This window comes from Maniola hyperantus, chromosome 2 (genome assembly GCF_902806685.2).
Source record: "Maniola hyperantus chromosome 2, iAphHyp1.2, whole genome shotgun sequence".
Taxonomy (NCBI): Eukaryota; Metazoa; Arthropoda; class Insecta; order Lepidoptera; family Nymphalidae; genus Maniola; species Maniola hyperantus.
In genome coordinates this window covers 9,234,517-9,250,535 of record NC_048537.1, presented here as the reverse complement: position 1 = coordinate 9,250,535, position 16,019 = coordinate 9,234,517, and the positions used below count along the sequence as shown (strand labels likewise).

Here is a 16,019-nt window from a genome sequence, read left to right as displayed (position 1 = left end):
CGCCGCGCGTACTGTACCTATTATACAAATTGAGTCCATTGCTACTGGTGGTTATGACTTCATAGTAAGTACCTCCACACTACAAGTGCTTTCTCGAGTATGTTTCCTTATGTATCTAGAGCTGCCTAAAACGTTGCTCTTCATATGAAAGTTTGGATGTTTCTTACTCCTTCGCACCACAAATATTTAAAGAAACAATTTGGATTAGCTAAATTAGTAATAAAGATACCATATACACTGATTCTAAAGTCTTCGCAGACAACGTCATACCTAAACAGAAGCTGGTAGTGCCTAGTGGTATAGATTAAGCAACACAGTCAGTGGTCACTTACTCAGTTATCATAATTTTTTTTCAGGCAAAGGTGATACAGTGCTGCATTCATTTCTTCATCCTGACAAAGATATGGATTGGGATATGTTGTGAACTCGAGCTCTTGGACCCCGTGCAGAGACAAATAAAATAATGAACGGTGCCAGATTAGATTTATAAGAAGCAGATGGTGATATAATTAAGATGTCAGAATCTAATCTACTTTAATAAAAGAAAACATAAAAAATCATCAAACTGTTGTTTTATTTGCCTAAATAATTTAAATTCCAAAGTAATTTTCAAAGCTAAATCAATTAAATCAGAAAATGATTTGACTTTTGGACATTACTTTGGGGAATAATTTTAGAAGTCCCCCGAAGAGCCTAGTGGTTAGGATGTCCACCTCTGAATAATTGAAGGTTGGGGGTTCAATTTTAGGTACGCATCTCTAAGAGTTATGTGCGTTTTAAACAATTAATTATACTTAACTTGATTTAGCGGTGAAGGAAACATCATGAGGAAATCTGCATGCCTGAGAGTTCTCCATATTGTTCTCAAAGGAGTCAAAGGTATACTATTATGTTCAGCCTGTCGCTGGCTCACTATAGAGTACGGTTCTCTTGAGTGTGAGAAGAGTTTTGGCCATAGTCTACCATGCTGGCCAAATGCGGATTGGTAGAGTTCACACACCTTTGATAACATTTTGGAGAACTCTCAGGCATGCAGGTTTCCACACGATGTTTTCCATCACCGTTAAAGCAATGATATTTAATTATTTACTTAAAATGTAAAAAGTACTCTGTGATTCTCATTTCTCAGTGTTAGTATACCTCTATATTTAATGTACTCTGTGCATCAAACCCACTAATGAAAGAGTCATCACATATTCTTTTAAAAGTACTTATGAGACTTATATTAATCTAAAAATGCTTTTATACTATTATACTAGCTTCTAAAATTAATAATTGATTTCTAATCTAGCAGAAGAACTACTATAGCATTTTTTAATCCCTTTCATAACTTTATTTTAATTAATATGAGTAGTAAAACGATTTGCGGATAGCTTATGTCACTGATAAAAACACCTCTCGAGTTGTTTCAATGAAAACCTCATTTGACGTAACATTTGTCGAGGTTCTTATATGACATCAAACTTCAAAACGCGTCCGCAATAGCATTTTTCATACAATAAATTTTATCGATAGTGTAAATGAACTGTCAAAACATTCCACATCTATCCTTTGTGGACTGTCTCACCGAACCGTGATAGGAAAACCATATTTTGACATTGATGCTGTCATTAAATGATAGATGCAGTCGATTCGCAATCGGCCTGCTGGTGTATCTGCATATTATATTATTAAGGCTATGGTGCCATGGTGCGATCTAAATATCGCCTATCAGGATCGAGTGTAGTGTAGCATTCACCTTAAAAAAAAAGTGGCTGAAAGTGAAAATTTAATTTAAATGGAAGAACTACAGAAAAAGTTTCCTAAAGGAGCATTATCATTTTATATACAATTATATTCTAAAAGAAAAAGTGGAACTAAAAATAAGGTAAAACTACCTATAAGTATTTCCAACCGCGTCTATCGTGTTATTAAAGATTCATACCGTGTTCTAAAGAATTCAGCTGCTTTATTTTCCAACTAACTTATGCCCGCGACTTCGTCCGCGTGGGATACATTAGTTTTAAAGCCCTATTTTACCCCCTTGTGGGTTGAATTTTCGAAAAGCCTTAGCGGATGCCCATGTCATAATAGCTATCAGCATGCCAACTTTCAGCCTGATCCGTTCAGTAGTTTGAGCTGTGCGATTATAGATCAGTCAGTCAGTCAGCTTTTCCTTATATCTAATTACTTTGAAGTTCCGAATACTAAGTGCACTTTGTCACGGTTAGGTGTAATACCCTTACTGGTGCTAATCCAGTTGTTCTAACTGTATAAACTGCTACAGTCTATCTTTTTCATAATGATCCCCCTGGAAAAGGATAGTATTACATTTTTTTTTTTAAAGAATATTAGCCATAGCCCTTGACTAACATTCCCCTTTCCTCTCCAATTAAGCGTGAAGCTTTTCCTAGGAGTACGTACGACAATGACGTACAGGTGGGGTTTGAACCGGCGACCTTTCGGATTTCAGTCCGCAACTTTAACAGTTGAGCTATTGAGGCTTTTTAGATCTGACATATGAAACACCAGTATGCCAAAATATGAAACCTTGTTTGTATTTGCTTCAGTTTAGAGCACATCAGGAGGCACTGAAATCATGGACTTCACTTAACAAATCAGAGAAGAAATTTTTTGAAACTAAATACAAGGAATATCAAATCAATTTCAAGAAAAGTATTGCCAAGTGCTTGAAAAATGCTGAACCCTACTTAAAATCAAAAATAGTAGTACCTAACAGAAGAAATAGGTTTGTGGAACACTTGCCCAGCGAAAAGCTTTGAAGCATGACTGAATATCATAAAGTACCTACTTCAGTTATGGTACAGTTCAAATAACCATATGAGCTTATACATGTCTCACACCCGGCTCTACTTTCGTGTTAAGTCGACATTAGCCTCACTAGTGCATATGAGCTTAATTTGAGGTAGTTAATTAGAAATTACAGACAGACACTTTAATTTTATTTATTAGTATAGATGTATGTATTGTATTTATTATTATGTATGTAGTATATATTATGTATGTATTGATACATTTTGTACATTAAAAAATTAAGGAGAGCCTTTAAAGTCTCTGAATAGTTGTTGATTATTGCACAAGTCATATTACTTCAACATAGACTATTTATTATTGTGAGACCTTTCTGCTTAATTTTGATTTCCTTAAAGTATAGAATATAGTCAATGAATTAGCCACTTTACATTTTTTCAGTTTACAAAATGTAAACTATGAAGATATAGATAAAGAAATTTTGCAGAATGAATTATTAATATCCTCAAAAAAAGAAGTAGATGATTATGAAGATTGGGCAGATCATACTCAAAATGAAGAAAATATTGAGGTAGAAGTACACAATTATTGCCATGAGTCGCCTATACCAACCTCACAGTAAGTTTCAAAATATAACTTCACATACTTTTGATTAAGTAGGTATTTACCTACATAATTTTCAGATAACCACTGGTCTGCAAACAAACATTTTAAGAATAACAATTATTATCACTAAGCAGGTACTTTGACAATGACCAAGTAAATAGACGACCTCACTGGCGCACTGGTGAGGGTCGTATAGGCGGGAGGGTATTGTAAATAATATATTATAATCAATCAATATACTTATAATAAAACTGTAACAGGTCAAATTCTGTACATTGAAGATATTTTGAAATTTTTTTTTCGAGGGCACTCTATAATCGATACTTTTACTATTTTTTTTATTTTTGTCTGTCTGTCTGTCTGTCTGTCTGTATCACGGCCGCGCATCACGCTGAAACTACTGAATGGATTCCAATGAAACTTGGTACGATTTGAGGTCATACTATGAGGAAGACTATAGGATACTTTTTATCCCGAAATTCAGCATGGTTCCCGTAGGAGAGGGGATGAAAGTTAAAATGTATACTGAGTTGTAATTCATTAACGCGTAGTCCGATTTCATTTGTTCTTTTTTTGTTAGAAAGGGGATATTTTAAAGATTGTTCCGTAAATATTTCAAGGTCATCGGTTTTTAACCGACTGTTAAAAAGGAGGTGGTTCTTTTTTCTACATCGATTTTTTCGAGGTTTCTGGACCGATTTGCAATTTTTTTATTTAAATCAACAAAAAAAGTTTTCATGGTGGTCACATAAAAAATTCTGGATTCAACTCCTTAATCCTGATGCTGCAGGGTTATTGCCCGCCTGAGTTATCAAGATTCAGGAAGTGTTCATAGTGAATTCATATTGTAGGTACCAAGCAACGACTTTATTCTCAGACTTCAAGTCCCAACTCCTCAACCCTGATGATGTATAGCTGATAGATGATAGCTATAATGTTTCAGTAACTGCGGATGATGCAAAATTAATTTATGTACCAAGCATAGGCTACATCGATGAACTTCGGATCCTAACTCCTCAATCCTGATGCTGCAAAGTACTAAATTCCTATATCGTAGGGATTTTAAAATTTCTGATAGTGAATTGATATTTTAGGTATCAAGGAACGGCTTCACGATGACACTCCCAGTCCGAAATACTCCACCCGAGCGAAGCCGGGGCGGGTCAGCTAGTTATATATATTATTTTGAAAAGAATATGTAGGTAATGGGTTACTGTCAGCACAGCACTATTTATTGGTAGTGTATGGGTATTGAAAAATACCTTTTACACTACCAGTTGTGCAAGCTGGTAGTGTCAAGGGTCCAAAACGGAAAATAATATTTTTTTTGTTTTATTTGTAGGAATGAAATGATACCCATACCAGAACCTATTGCTCCAAAAATTATGTAAGTTTGAATAATCGCAGTAGCCAATGATTTTCTTGTCTTGCTTCCTGTAGTACTTAATTTTTAGATACCTAATATACAATTAAAAATAAGTTAAAAAAATTAATAGAAATTAATTTTACAGGACAGCCAAAGGATTGTTTCTAATGATTAAGGAAAGAGAAGAAAACGACTTAATCTGGGACGAATTAACTATGCAGCAAAAGAGACGTTACACGAATGCTGTACGAGCCATTAAGAGTGATTACTTAAAACAATATAGAGAATATCTAGAACACTTACCATCCGAAAAATTGTTTGATCATTACAGAAAAATTGTAAATTCTGTTTGAATAATTCACTAAAGTTGGAACAAGCAAAACAACTTAGGTAGTAGTACATAATACTTTATTTCATGATTTAAAAAAAAATTGTTGAAATAAAAGTTATGAAACTTGGATTATTGTTGACTTTGTCATATTTATTCTACTGGCATAATGTAATTCTATATCGAATAAAATACTAAAATCTAAGATTAACAACAATGTGAGATTTTTACCTAAAACTAAAAAATATTTTTTTTTTAAATAAGTATATTAATAATTATAGGAGCATAAATAATATTTAGCCAATTATTTACCACAGAGGAGGCCTACAGCCATTCCTGCAACAAAAGATGCTAAAAACACATGAGTTTCTGTTGCACGATATTGATCGTCTCCTATGAAGTTGTTATACCAATGTTTAGCTTTATGTTCCTTTTTCTTCAGCAATCCTTCTGCTTTATCAAGTTTACGATCAACAAATCTCTCAACCTGTAACAAATAACTGGTTAAGTAACTATAACACTACGATAAGAATACAACAATATTTAGTTTAACAACAGTTAAACAAGCAGTCCCCAAAGGTTGCCAGTTCAAACCTTGTTGCTCTATTGTTGTACCTACTCCTAGCACAAGCTTTACACTTAATTGGAGGAGAAAATATTAGTCAGCATGATAAACTTGGCAGCATACAGCATAATAATCTTTTTTTAAATTCTAAAGATAAAAACTTGTAGCAATGAGTTATTACACTAGGTATCTAAAAAGACAACCACGGGAGGCAAAATACATTAAAAAATTCTAGTAGGTGCAAAGTCAAATCTGAAAATGCAATGCACAAGCCCGGCTGAGATCTATTTTTGTACAATGCGCATTCATACGCCTCGTGTTCAGATTAGACTACCTGTTATGCCCCTCCTGCAAACTGAGGGGTGTGTGACTTCAACTTTTATCAAGAACATCCTCACTAGGTAGTTAATTGGATCACAAAATTAATAAATCATTTTTGTTAGCATAAAACTTGTGTTACAAGCTAAATAAATGAACAAATCACATTCTTATTACTATGATTTAACTAACTAGCTGATGCCACCGACTTTCTCAATGTCAAATATGTTATTTAAAAATGCAGTGGGAACTCTTTGTTTTTTGAGATAAAAATATGCTGTGTTAATTCAGGGTACACACACACATACAAACTTTCGCCTTTATTACATTAGGATTCATTTGCATATCACTTCTGTATTTGACCTTTGTAACATTTTATAATACAATTTTTAAAAACTCACTCATAAAATAAAACTAATTAAGATGAAGCAATGCCAAAAAAGAAGCCTCCTGTAAACCCGGCTGAATAATAGGAATTATCTTTGACAAATGATATAACCTGTAACAAAAAAGTGAAGTTGTAAAATGTGAGAATGGTAAACAAAAAAAGATGTGATATGACTATTATTGGGTCAAATACAGATGTGCTATGAATACATAAGATATGGAAAAGAAACTTACTTTCTCAAACCAGTCAGGTGATTTTCCTGTTGCTTCTTTTTCAATTTTATCAGTAATTTTATCAACCCTCTTGTTGATTTTGTCCCAATTCACATCTATATAACCTTTCTGACTTGCAATATGCAGCAATATTACACCCCCTCCGATGCCTACAGCCGCAAGTTTACCAATTTTCATGGTAATAAAGCCTGTAATCCTGAAACAAAGATGATACAGATTATAGAGTGGAAATGATATTGATTGAGTGCTAGTAGTTCTTCGTTATGGGAAATATTGAAAACTAAATAATTGCATTTAATCATTTGTATGGCAAACATAACAGTGAAAAAATTTTATGCATAAAAACTAATGTGTTACATTATAACAATAGAGCTTAGCATTACAAAATATGCTGATAATAGCAATTACTATTTACTGCACAGTACCTGGGGATGCCCGCTATACCAAAAGAGAAAGAGCCAGCGCGTGCCAGACCTTCCTTATTTTATAAAAGCTGAAAGTTTCTCTGTGTATTGACCTCAACACTGGGAGGAACGTTTGTTTGGATCATGGTGGCTTTGGGAGATAACAGGTAAAGGTGTAAAAAATCTTACATCAAATCTTTGGAGTAGTATTAGAAATCACGTCATAAATTGCCAGACACTTAGTGTCAGTGGGAACCCCCACCAGAAACCCTTAAACGTTAATTTTATATTAAACTTTTTTAGTCCTGTGGAACCCCCTCCAGACACCCTTAAACGTTAACAAATTATTATTAAGGTTCGATCTGCACAAAGTGTAATATATTTCCTGCCAGGCACTGTAATCCAATCTAAGTACGAAACATATGGCTGCACAATAAAACTGGTCAGGTACGAGTCTGACTTGCACCAATGTGTCTCAAACCAGTACCTATAGTAAAAATTTGCAAGTTAATGCCGGACAGAGCCATTTTGATGTGATTAAATAAAGTAATTATTTCTGGAACACAAATAATTTTATTTTGTGATTGAACCACAAATTCGAGTTTTTCCTTTCGAGGATTTTTTGCTTTACTTGTGCTATAAGACATTGCTACCTGCCAAATTTCATGATTCTAAGTCAACGGGAAGTACCCCATAAGTTTCTTGACAGACAAACAACAAAGTGATCCTTTAGGGTTCCTTTTGAACTACTGGATCCTAAGAACAGATCTCAGTGGGGCTTGTATCCTAAACTAGCTTTACAAACGAAAACCACCATTTCGCAACTTCAGATTCGACTAGATAACTAATGTAGGTACTTGCTTGTTTTGCGATCACTGTATAACTTGTATATACACAATAGTACATATTTTTAATTACGTATTTATTCTAGCTGATGATTTAAAAGTAGGTGTTAAGCACCTATTTTACACGCAGTAAAACATAAAGTATTAGTAACACATACCATCCTGACGCAGTTCCTAAAATTAGCTGCTTTGTTGCGGATGTTGAACCAATATCTGCAATAACTTTTTCAATAAAGTTCTTTGCATCATCTACTATCTTTTTCGCTTCTTCAGATGAATCGTCTTTCTTCGGTTTAGCCATTATTTTTCAAAATCTCTCTTTCAAACCGAGAAAACAGGAATAAAAATTTAAAAATATCTAACAAATAAATCGCTGAAATGAATAGGTATTGAAAATTGTCTTGGTCACAGACAGACCAGAAATGTCAAAGAGTATATATAATGTGCAAATATGTAGTATCAAAGAATATATAACCATAATCACTACGAAGAGTATGTTACATCGACATACGTAGTAGTACTTGCCAGAGACGTGCTACCTAAACATGATTGTGCACTTCAGATTTAATTGCTTGCAAAAATATTTTTTTTTAACACGATTTATTATACCAATAATCCTAATTGGTTGGTTAAAATGGTTAAAATCCGAAATTTAGTTTCTATAAGTATAAAAATAGTGCTAACTTGCTGTGTGAAAATGTGTAAAAGCAAAGCCTATCTCGGAAGTGGTTTATCTTTTCATAAGTAATTAAGTTATTGTAAGGTTATTACTAAGTAGTAGGGTAACCATAATTTTATTGTTTAATGTAAAAGTAAAATATTCTTTATTAAACCACCTAAACCAAAACAATAAAATATAACAAGGATGTTTGCAAGTACAATAGGTGTAAGTGTTTTTATTACTGTTTATCTGTAGATTTTCCAAAAATGAAGAGTTGAGAAAAAATGGATCGCTGCCGTTCCGGGAAATATTACAAAATATTCGGCAGTTTGCAGAATCCATTTTAAGGCTGCAGATTTTACTACGAATTCCTATGCACTCAACAAAAAAAAAATTACTATTTATTAGCAGCAGTCAGTAGGTTTTTAGTTTTTTAGGGTTCGGTACCTTATGAGGTACTTATACTTATAGGATCTTATAGGATCACTTTATTGTCTGTATGTCTGTCGTGGCGCCTCTTACTTATGCTTAGTTAGACTCAGCTTGCCGCCCGGGTTTGCGGGTTGAAACCAGAGACGTCACGAAGGCTATTTGTGAATGTTTGATTATGCACTCACCTGTGCTCGACGCGCAGTCAGCTTGCGCGTGCGACACCCGATTAATGCTCATTTTCCATGGCACGAATGCAACCGGAGGGGAAGCAGTCTTCCTCCCCTGTCGCGCAGGATAGAACCCATTGACCGCACTCTGTAATACAAATAGGACGGGCAGGTCTCGTCTAGACGAGACCTGCCAGGGCCCCAGTTCTCCTCGTTACTAAGCGAGGAAAACCAGTGCTTTCAAGTACTTAGTTTAAAGAGGAATGGTTCTATCATCAGCTCAGCCATTCGGATTATAATTGGGTCCAATTGACCTACCGTGATTTGATCAGTTAATCGCCTATCTGTGTTGGCTCAAAGTGCCAACCCTTCGCCCTGTAGGGCGATTGTCTAAAACCTGCATCAATCATTATTACAATCTCAATTGTTCTGATTGGCTGAATTTGTGCGATTCTTGTTGCAACAATGCATTATGGCCAATAGTGAGCGAGCGTCAACCAATCAGAGATGATTGCGATCGTGACATTGTAGCTGTCAAGCAACCGCGGTAGGGCCACTGGATATTTATGTCAGCTCAAAGTGCCGACCTGGCGCCACAGCTATTCATGTCAGCTCAAAGTGCCGACCTGGCGCCCCAGCTATTCATGTCAGCTCAAAGTGCCGACCTGGCGCCCCAGCTATTCATGTCAGCTCAAAGTGCCGACCTGGCGCCCCAGCTATTCATGTCAGCTCAAAGTGTCGACCTGGCGCCCCAGCTATTCATGTCAGCTCAAAGTGCCGACCTGGTGCCCCAGCTATTCATGTCAGCTCAAAGTGCCGACCTGGCGCCCCAGCTATTCATGTCAGCTCAAAGTGCCGACCTGGCGCCCCAGCTATTCATGTCAGCTCAAAGTGCCGACCTGGCACCCCAGCTATTCATGTCAGCTCAAAGTGCCGACCTGGCGCCCCAGCTATTCAAGTCAGCTCAAAGTGCCGACCTGGCGCCCCAGCTATTCATGTCAGCTCAAAGTGCTGACCTGGCGCCCCAGCTATTCATGTCAGTTCAGAGTGCCGACCTGGCGCCCTAACCATCTATTATGTCAGCTCAGAGTGCCAACCCTCTGCCACCTACGCCGGGAGTTAGCCGACTAGCAACTAAGGCCTGCCAGCAAGGGGGCCCCGTCGACTCTCGACGCTGGTTATTGGCTTGTTGGCTACATGGAGACATTCCTTATGCACACAGTTAATGGCAATCAAATATAGTTACTTATAGCTAGCCACTTACGAGTAATAATACAGGATGCGAAGCACCGAATTGATGAGGGCAGGCGCGCCGCTGCCGTGTTCGGATCCAGTCTCGACAAAATGGCGGGCGTTACACCCCGCCGTGATTTAAGGCTCCGACCACAGACAGCCGGCGTCGCACTCCAAGTACAGACCATTAGACCTACATAAAGTCACAGACAACTTACCATAGTTTTCTAAGCGTCCGGCTCTGAATTCCTCTCTCTCTAATCACGTCTTGCTCGTTATTGTAATTGGATGATTTAATTTTACTATGATTACTATTTATATTTTGTACAATTAACTATTTCGCGTTATTACGTTCGTCGCGACAATGTCTGTCTGTCAAGAAACCTACAGGGTACTTCCCGTTGACCTAGAATCATGAAATTTGGTAGGAATGTAGGTCTTATAGCACACATGAGGGTAAAAATCTTAAAACCGTGAATTTTTGGTTACATCACAAGAAAAAAATTAAAATGTGTTCATGACCAAATATTGCTAAATTCAACTCTCAAAATAAGATTACTATACCAAGTGGGCCATATGAAAGGTCTTTACTTGTACATTCTAAACCAGATTTATTTTTATTTTAAGGCAAATAACAGACATACCTACAGGCAAAATACATAACCCTCATTTAGGCTTCGCCACAGTCTGGTTAAAAGAGCAACTGCTGAGTTTCTTGTCAAACAAATAACAAACATTAAAAAGTGAGTTGATAAAAACGTGTTAATTACCTAACTAAGTAATAAAACATACAAAACTTTGTTCTGTCTTTTATTTTTATGCATCACTTATTATTGTTATGGGAATAAATCCTGTACTTTAGAAATTCCTGATAAGTAGTACCTACAGTTTTTAAGTAAAACCAAAGAACAAAATTAATATAGTGCATGGACGTAGTTTCTAAGTCCATGTACAAAATTATTGATAACCAATTGTATTCAACCTCTCGAAAGAACGGTGATAGCCTACTGGTTAAGACGTCGGCCTTTTAATCAGGAGATCGGTGGTTCGTTCCCGGGCACGCATCTCTAACTTTTCGGAGTTATGTGCGTTTTGAGCAACTAAATATAACTTGCTTTAACAGTACAGGAAAACATCGTGGGGAAACCTGCATGCCTGAAAGTTCCCCATAATGTTCACAATGTTCTGAGGTGACTGGGCCAGCGTGGCAGACCATGGCCTAAACCTTTTTCATTCTGAGAAGGGACCCGTGCTCAGTAGTGAGCCGGCGATTGGTTATCATGATCTCCTACTCTCATACTAACCGTCAAATGTCTTACATTATCAAATCGTGTTGTCACCTTAATAAAAAAGAACACACTCCAATTTAGCGCTATCTCAATAGACTCGTTTATGGCGTCTCAGTGCACAATCTTGGTTAGGTAGCATGTCTCTGATACCTACTTCCAATTTTTTTTTTTTTTTTTACGGCCCTGGATAACAGTCCTTTAAGGCCTTAAATTCTTTTTTTTTTTTTTTTTTTTTTTTTTAATTTCTTTTACGGCCCTGGATAACAGTCCTTTAAGGCCTCTTAAATTCTTTGGTATGTTATCACCACAGACCAATAACATAGTTTTCGAATGACCACAGACCATGACCGAGCCAAAGAGAATAACCTAAGCTGTGTTTGTTTGCTTCTCTTTGTGCGCATGTGCGTGATTCGTGCATGTAAACGTTTTACAGTTGCTTAACAATTTAACTTGAAGCATTGTCAGAGTCTCGGTTTGATTTTGTCACACATCATTTTGTCATCACATGTGCACAAATCGCAAAGAGCAGCAAACGAACACGATTAATTTTTGTTGTGAAAGGTGAGTTATTATTCTGTGGTTACTGACCTGTGTTTTAATCTTGCCACCATTTCATACAAAAACAAAAATACCTACCTACAAAAAATATATTTCTCTGCGAAGATTCGCCTGATGTATTCCGATGTATTCTGTGTTCACTGCCTGCCGAACACAGACCTAAGACGTAGTGATTATATTCTCTTCTCTTCTCTCTCTAAAGGCGGAGGTGAGCGTAGGCTATTATAACTATGTCAGGAAGTCTGGGTTCACCTCTATTCTCAACACCTGTCCGGTGTTGGGTCTGGCTGATGGCCTGGGGGGAGAGTGCTGGTCATGTAGATCCCCTAGGCAAGGCTGGTGTGTTTCCTTCCCGTGGTTGCTGCCCGTTATTGGTCTGATTCCCTCTGAATCGGACGTAACCAAAACCATCAGCCGTACCCCAATCATCCCTCACCTTAATTTCACAGCTCCTATTTTATCCCTATTCTATCATCCCACTCACTGCTCAGGCACTATCTTACATCTCGCATCAAACACCCCCCCAGCTAATCAGACAGACACATCACACAAAACGGACAGCTACACATCAACGCCGAACTTCGGGCGGCGGAAACTAACCCGACCAACGCAGGCTTGCTTGCGTCGGCTAGCAGGAGCCAGGGGGTACTAAATCGCCCCCAAAAGTCTGCGTATAGCGCCTTGGGAAACCTCTTCCCAACCCCCCCTTTTGTATGAAAATGTCGAATAATGAGAAATGCGATTTGCCATGCGAACCGGCTAGCGACCGGCGCTCACGGGTACCCGGGTCTGTGAGTGAGAAATTGGTTACCTACCGAAGACTGCACAGGAGCGGCCGACCAGGCTCCTGTGTCAGTAAATGCTACTGGCGCTACCAAAAAGCTTATACAGCAGGCGTTCCATCCGAGCCTTTTTGTTACAAGACCTAGGTCTTCCTCCATGAGGAACATTTCCACAGCTATTTATCCAACAAATATAACACCTACAAAGACAGTGGAAAAGAAAGTTGAAGATAGTGATAAGAACGAAGCACAATTCCCTCCTTCTTGGCAAAGACTACCAGCTGAACGAAACCCTAAAAGAAAAAAAGCATCAAATAGCCCACCAAACAGCAAAATAGATATTCCCACAAACGAAGGTGTTAGTACTTCAAACCGCTTCAGTGGATTACCTATAGACCTGACTGATGAATCAATGAACGAGTATCCCAAAATAATAATTAAGCCGCCACCTATTATTCTTAATGGAATAGAGGATCTATCTAAATTAACAGAATTATTAAACAGTACTATACCTAATGATAGCTATACCTACAAAGTAATTAATAGAAACCAACTTAGGATCACCACACAGTCTACTGACATATACAGAAATGTAATTGAACTGATGCGTAAAAATAGTCTCATTGGCCACACTTTACTCAGAAACAGAACAGGTGCTATAGAATAGTGGTTAAAAACCTCCATCATACTACACCAGTAGAGGCTATCATAGAAGAAATTGAAAAATCAGGCAACAAAGTTAGGGGTGAAGTGATTTGTGCCAAATCTAGGAAGAATAAATTGCCATTGAATATGTTCTTTGTGAACCTCGAACCCAGCGAGAACAACACAAAAGTGAAAGACATCGAATTTATATTTAACACAAGGGTTAAGATATAAGATCCAAGAAAAACGAATGAGATCCCACAATGTACTAGATGTCAACAATATGGTCACACAAAAACAACTGTATGCGCCCTTTTAGATGCGTTAAATGCGCCCAAGGACATCGAACCACAGATTGTCCAAAAAGGACAGAAACTCACCGGCCACTTGCACCCTTTGTCTTGGTAGTCATCCAGCCAATTACAAGGGATGTCAGGTATACAAAGAAATTCGAGCGAGAAAAATGGGTAGGTATGAAACAAAGAGACGCGAATTTAAAGGAAAATAGGAAAGCAAGTGCACGCACGCCTGTGTTTCCTGACGATTTTCCACCACTAAAACCTAAAACCAAATATGCAAGACAGCAATCAACAAACACTAAAGAAAACAATGAACGACAATATCCCCACATGCCGGACGTGAAAAACACTGGATGTTGGGAAAAAAGAACACAGAGCACTCAAGCTCAGCCAACAAATTTGCTCGAACAAATTATACTAAAACAATCTGAAAAGATAGACATTCTCATACAACAATTAGGTACCCTCATGGGACTCCTGGCGACTCTAATAGCCCAATGTCAACAGAGAAATCTGTAAAAATTGCCACATGGAATATAAATGGCTTATCTTCGAATAAGAATGAAGTCGAAGTCTTTATTAATTGCAACAAAATAGACATCCTCTTATTAACAGAGACTCACATGACGGACCAAAGAATAGTCAAATTTAAAGGATATAATGTATATTTCACTAATCACCCCGATGGAACATCACATGCAGGAGCTGCCATAATTATAAAGGAAAATATCAAACAACATGTACTCCCTTACTTACATGAATATCTACAAGCCTCTATAGTATCCATAGATGACTGGCAAGGAACATTAAATGTTGCTGCAGTATATATATAGTCCTCCCCGACATAGAATCACTGACAACATGTTTAGTGACTTCTTTCAGACACTTGGCTCAAGATACATTGCTGGTGGTGACTGGAACGCAAAAAACACCACATGAGGCTCAAGATTGACTACCACTAGAGGGAGAGAATTGAAAAAGGCTGTTGACGAAAACTATCTTGGCGTTTTCTCTACAGGAGAACCAACTCATTGGCCAACTAACTGCAACAAAACCCCTGACCTTCTAGACTTCTTTATTAGTAAAGGATTATCAGGGTTGTACACCAAAGTAGAGTCAAGTCTAGATGGATCATCCGACCACACACCAGTAATATGCACCTTAAGCACTACGGTTATCCTGAAGGAACCACGAGACGCTCTATACAACAAGAAGACAGACTGGGAAGCCTTTCGAGACTACATAGAGGATAGAACAAATCTGTGTATGTCTCTCGAAACAGAAGAAGTGGAAAATGCTGTCTGGTATACAACTAACCTTATACAAGAGGCTGCATGGTTATCTACTCCTCACAATGAATCCATTCCACAAATTCGGTTCTACACAATAGCAATTCGAAATAAGATAACTGAAAAGAGAAGCCTTAGAAGAAAATGGCACACAAGTAGGAACGCACACGATAAACGACTTCTCAACAAAGCTCAAAAAGAATTTAAAAAGATGCTGGATGAAAATGAAAATGTAACACTACAAGATCGGTTGAAAACACTATCTCCCTACAAAGCAGAAGATTATTCTCTATTCAAAATTACTAAGACTCTTAAGAGATCGAAGGAACACGTGCCTCCACTAAAGAATTCTGATGGTAACTGGGCTAGAAACTCATTAGAAAAAGCGGAACTATTTGCCCAATTCCTGCAAGGCGTGTTTAAACCTAACGACCCACATGTCTCGCATCCTGAAGACGAGATCCATGAATTTCTTGAAAGTGATCACCAAATGTCGCTTCCAATGCGACCAGTAACACCAAGGGAAGTTCGTAAACACATCAACAATTCAAAGTTGAAAAAGGCACCTGGATATGACCTCATAACAGCAGAGGTTCTAAAAGAATTGCCAAGGAAAGGAATTGTACTGATCACAATAATTTTCAATGCAATACTACGATTATTTATTATTATTATTATTTTATTATTACTTTCCTTTGGTTTGGAAAGTTTCTATTATAAACATGGTAGCTAAGCCAGGAAAGCCCCCAACGGAAGTCTCATCATATAGGCCAATAAGCCTCCTTCCGTTACTATCAAAATTGTTCGAGAAAGTAATCCTACAGCGTCTTTTTCCAGTCTTAGAAGAACAAAATGTAATA

At 37.4% G+C, this 16,019-nt stretch overlaps 2 protein-coding genes across 3 annotated transcripts; one reads left to right on the top strand and one right to left on the bottom strand.

The window, feature by feature from the left end:
- Positions 1-1,612: 1,612 nt before the first annotated feature.
- Positions 1,613-11,097, top strand: LOC117989852 (uncharacterized). Its single transcript, XM_069503776.1, has 6 exons — positions 1,613-1,867; positions 2,550-2,728; positions 3,193-3,369; positions 4,700-4,744; positions 4,869-8,690; positions 10,925-11,097. The coding sequence occupies exons 1-5, from the start codon at positions 1,778-1,780 to the stop codon at positions 5,074-5,076; spliced, it is 699 nt and encodes a 232-aa protein (XP_069359877.1). The 5' UTR covers positions 1,613-1,777; the 3' UTR covers positions 5,077-8,690; positions 10,925-11,097.
- On the bottom strand, positions 5,115-8,105 carry LOC117987820 (FUN14 domain-containing protein 1A-like). 2 transcript variants are annotated; one of them, XM_034974887.2, is made up of 3 exons: positions 7,963-8,105; positions 6,556-6,751; positions 5,115-5,538 (listed from the first exon to the last, which is right to left on the bottom strand). In XM_034974887.2, exons 1-3 carry the CDS (start codon positions 8,103-8,105, stop codon positions 5,356-5,358), a joined length of 522 nt encoding a protein of 173 aa, XP_034830778.1. In that variant the 3' UTR covers positions 5,115-5,355. The 2 variants fall into 2 exon arrangements, with proteins under 2 accessions (XP_034830778.1, XP_034830785.1); XM_034974894.2 differs by lacking the exon at positions 5,115-5,538 and adding an exon at positions 6,333-6,433.
- Positions 11,098-16,019: the final 4,922 nt, after the last annotated feature.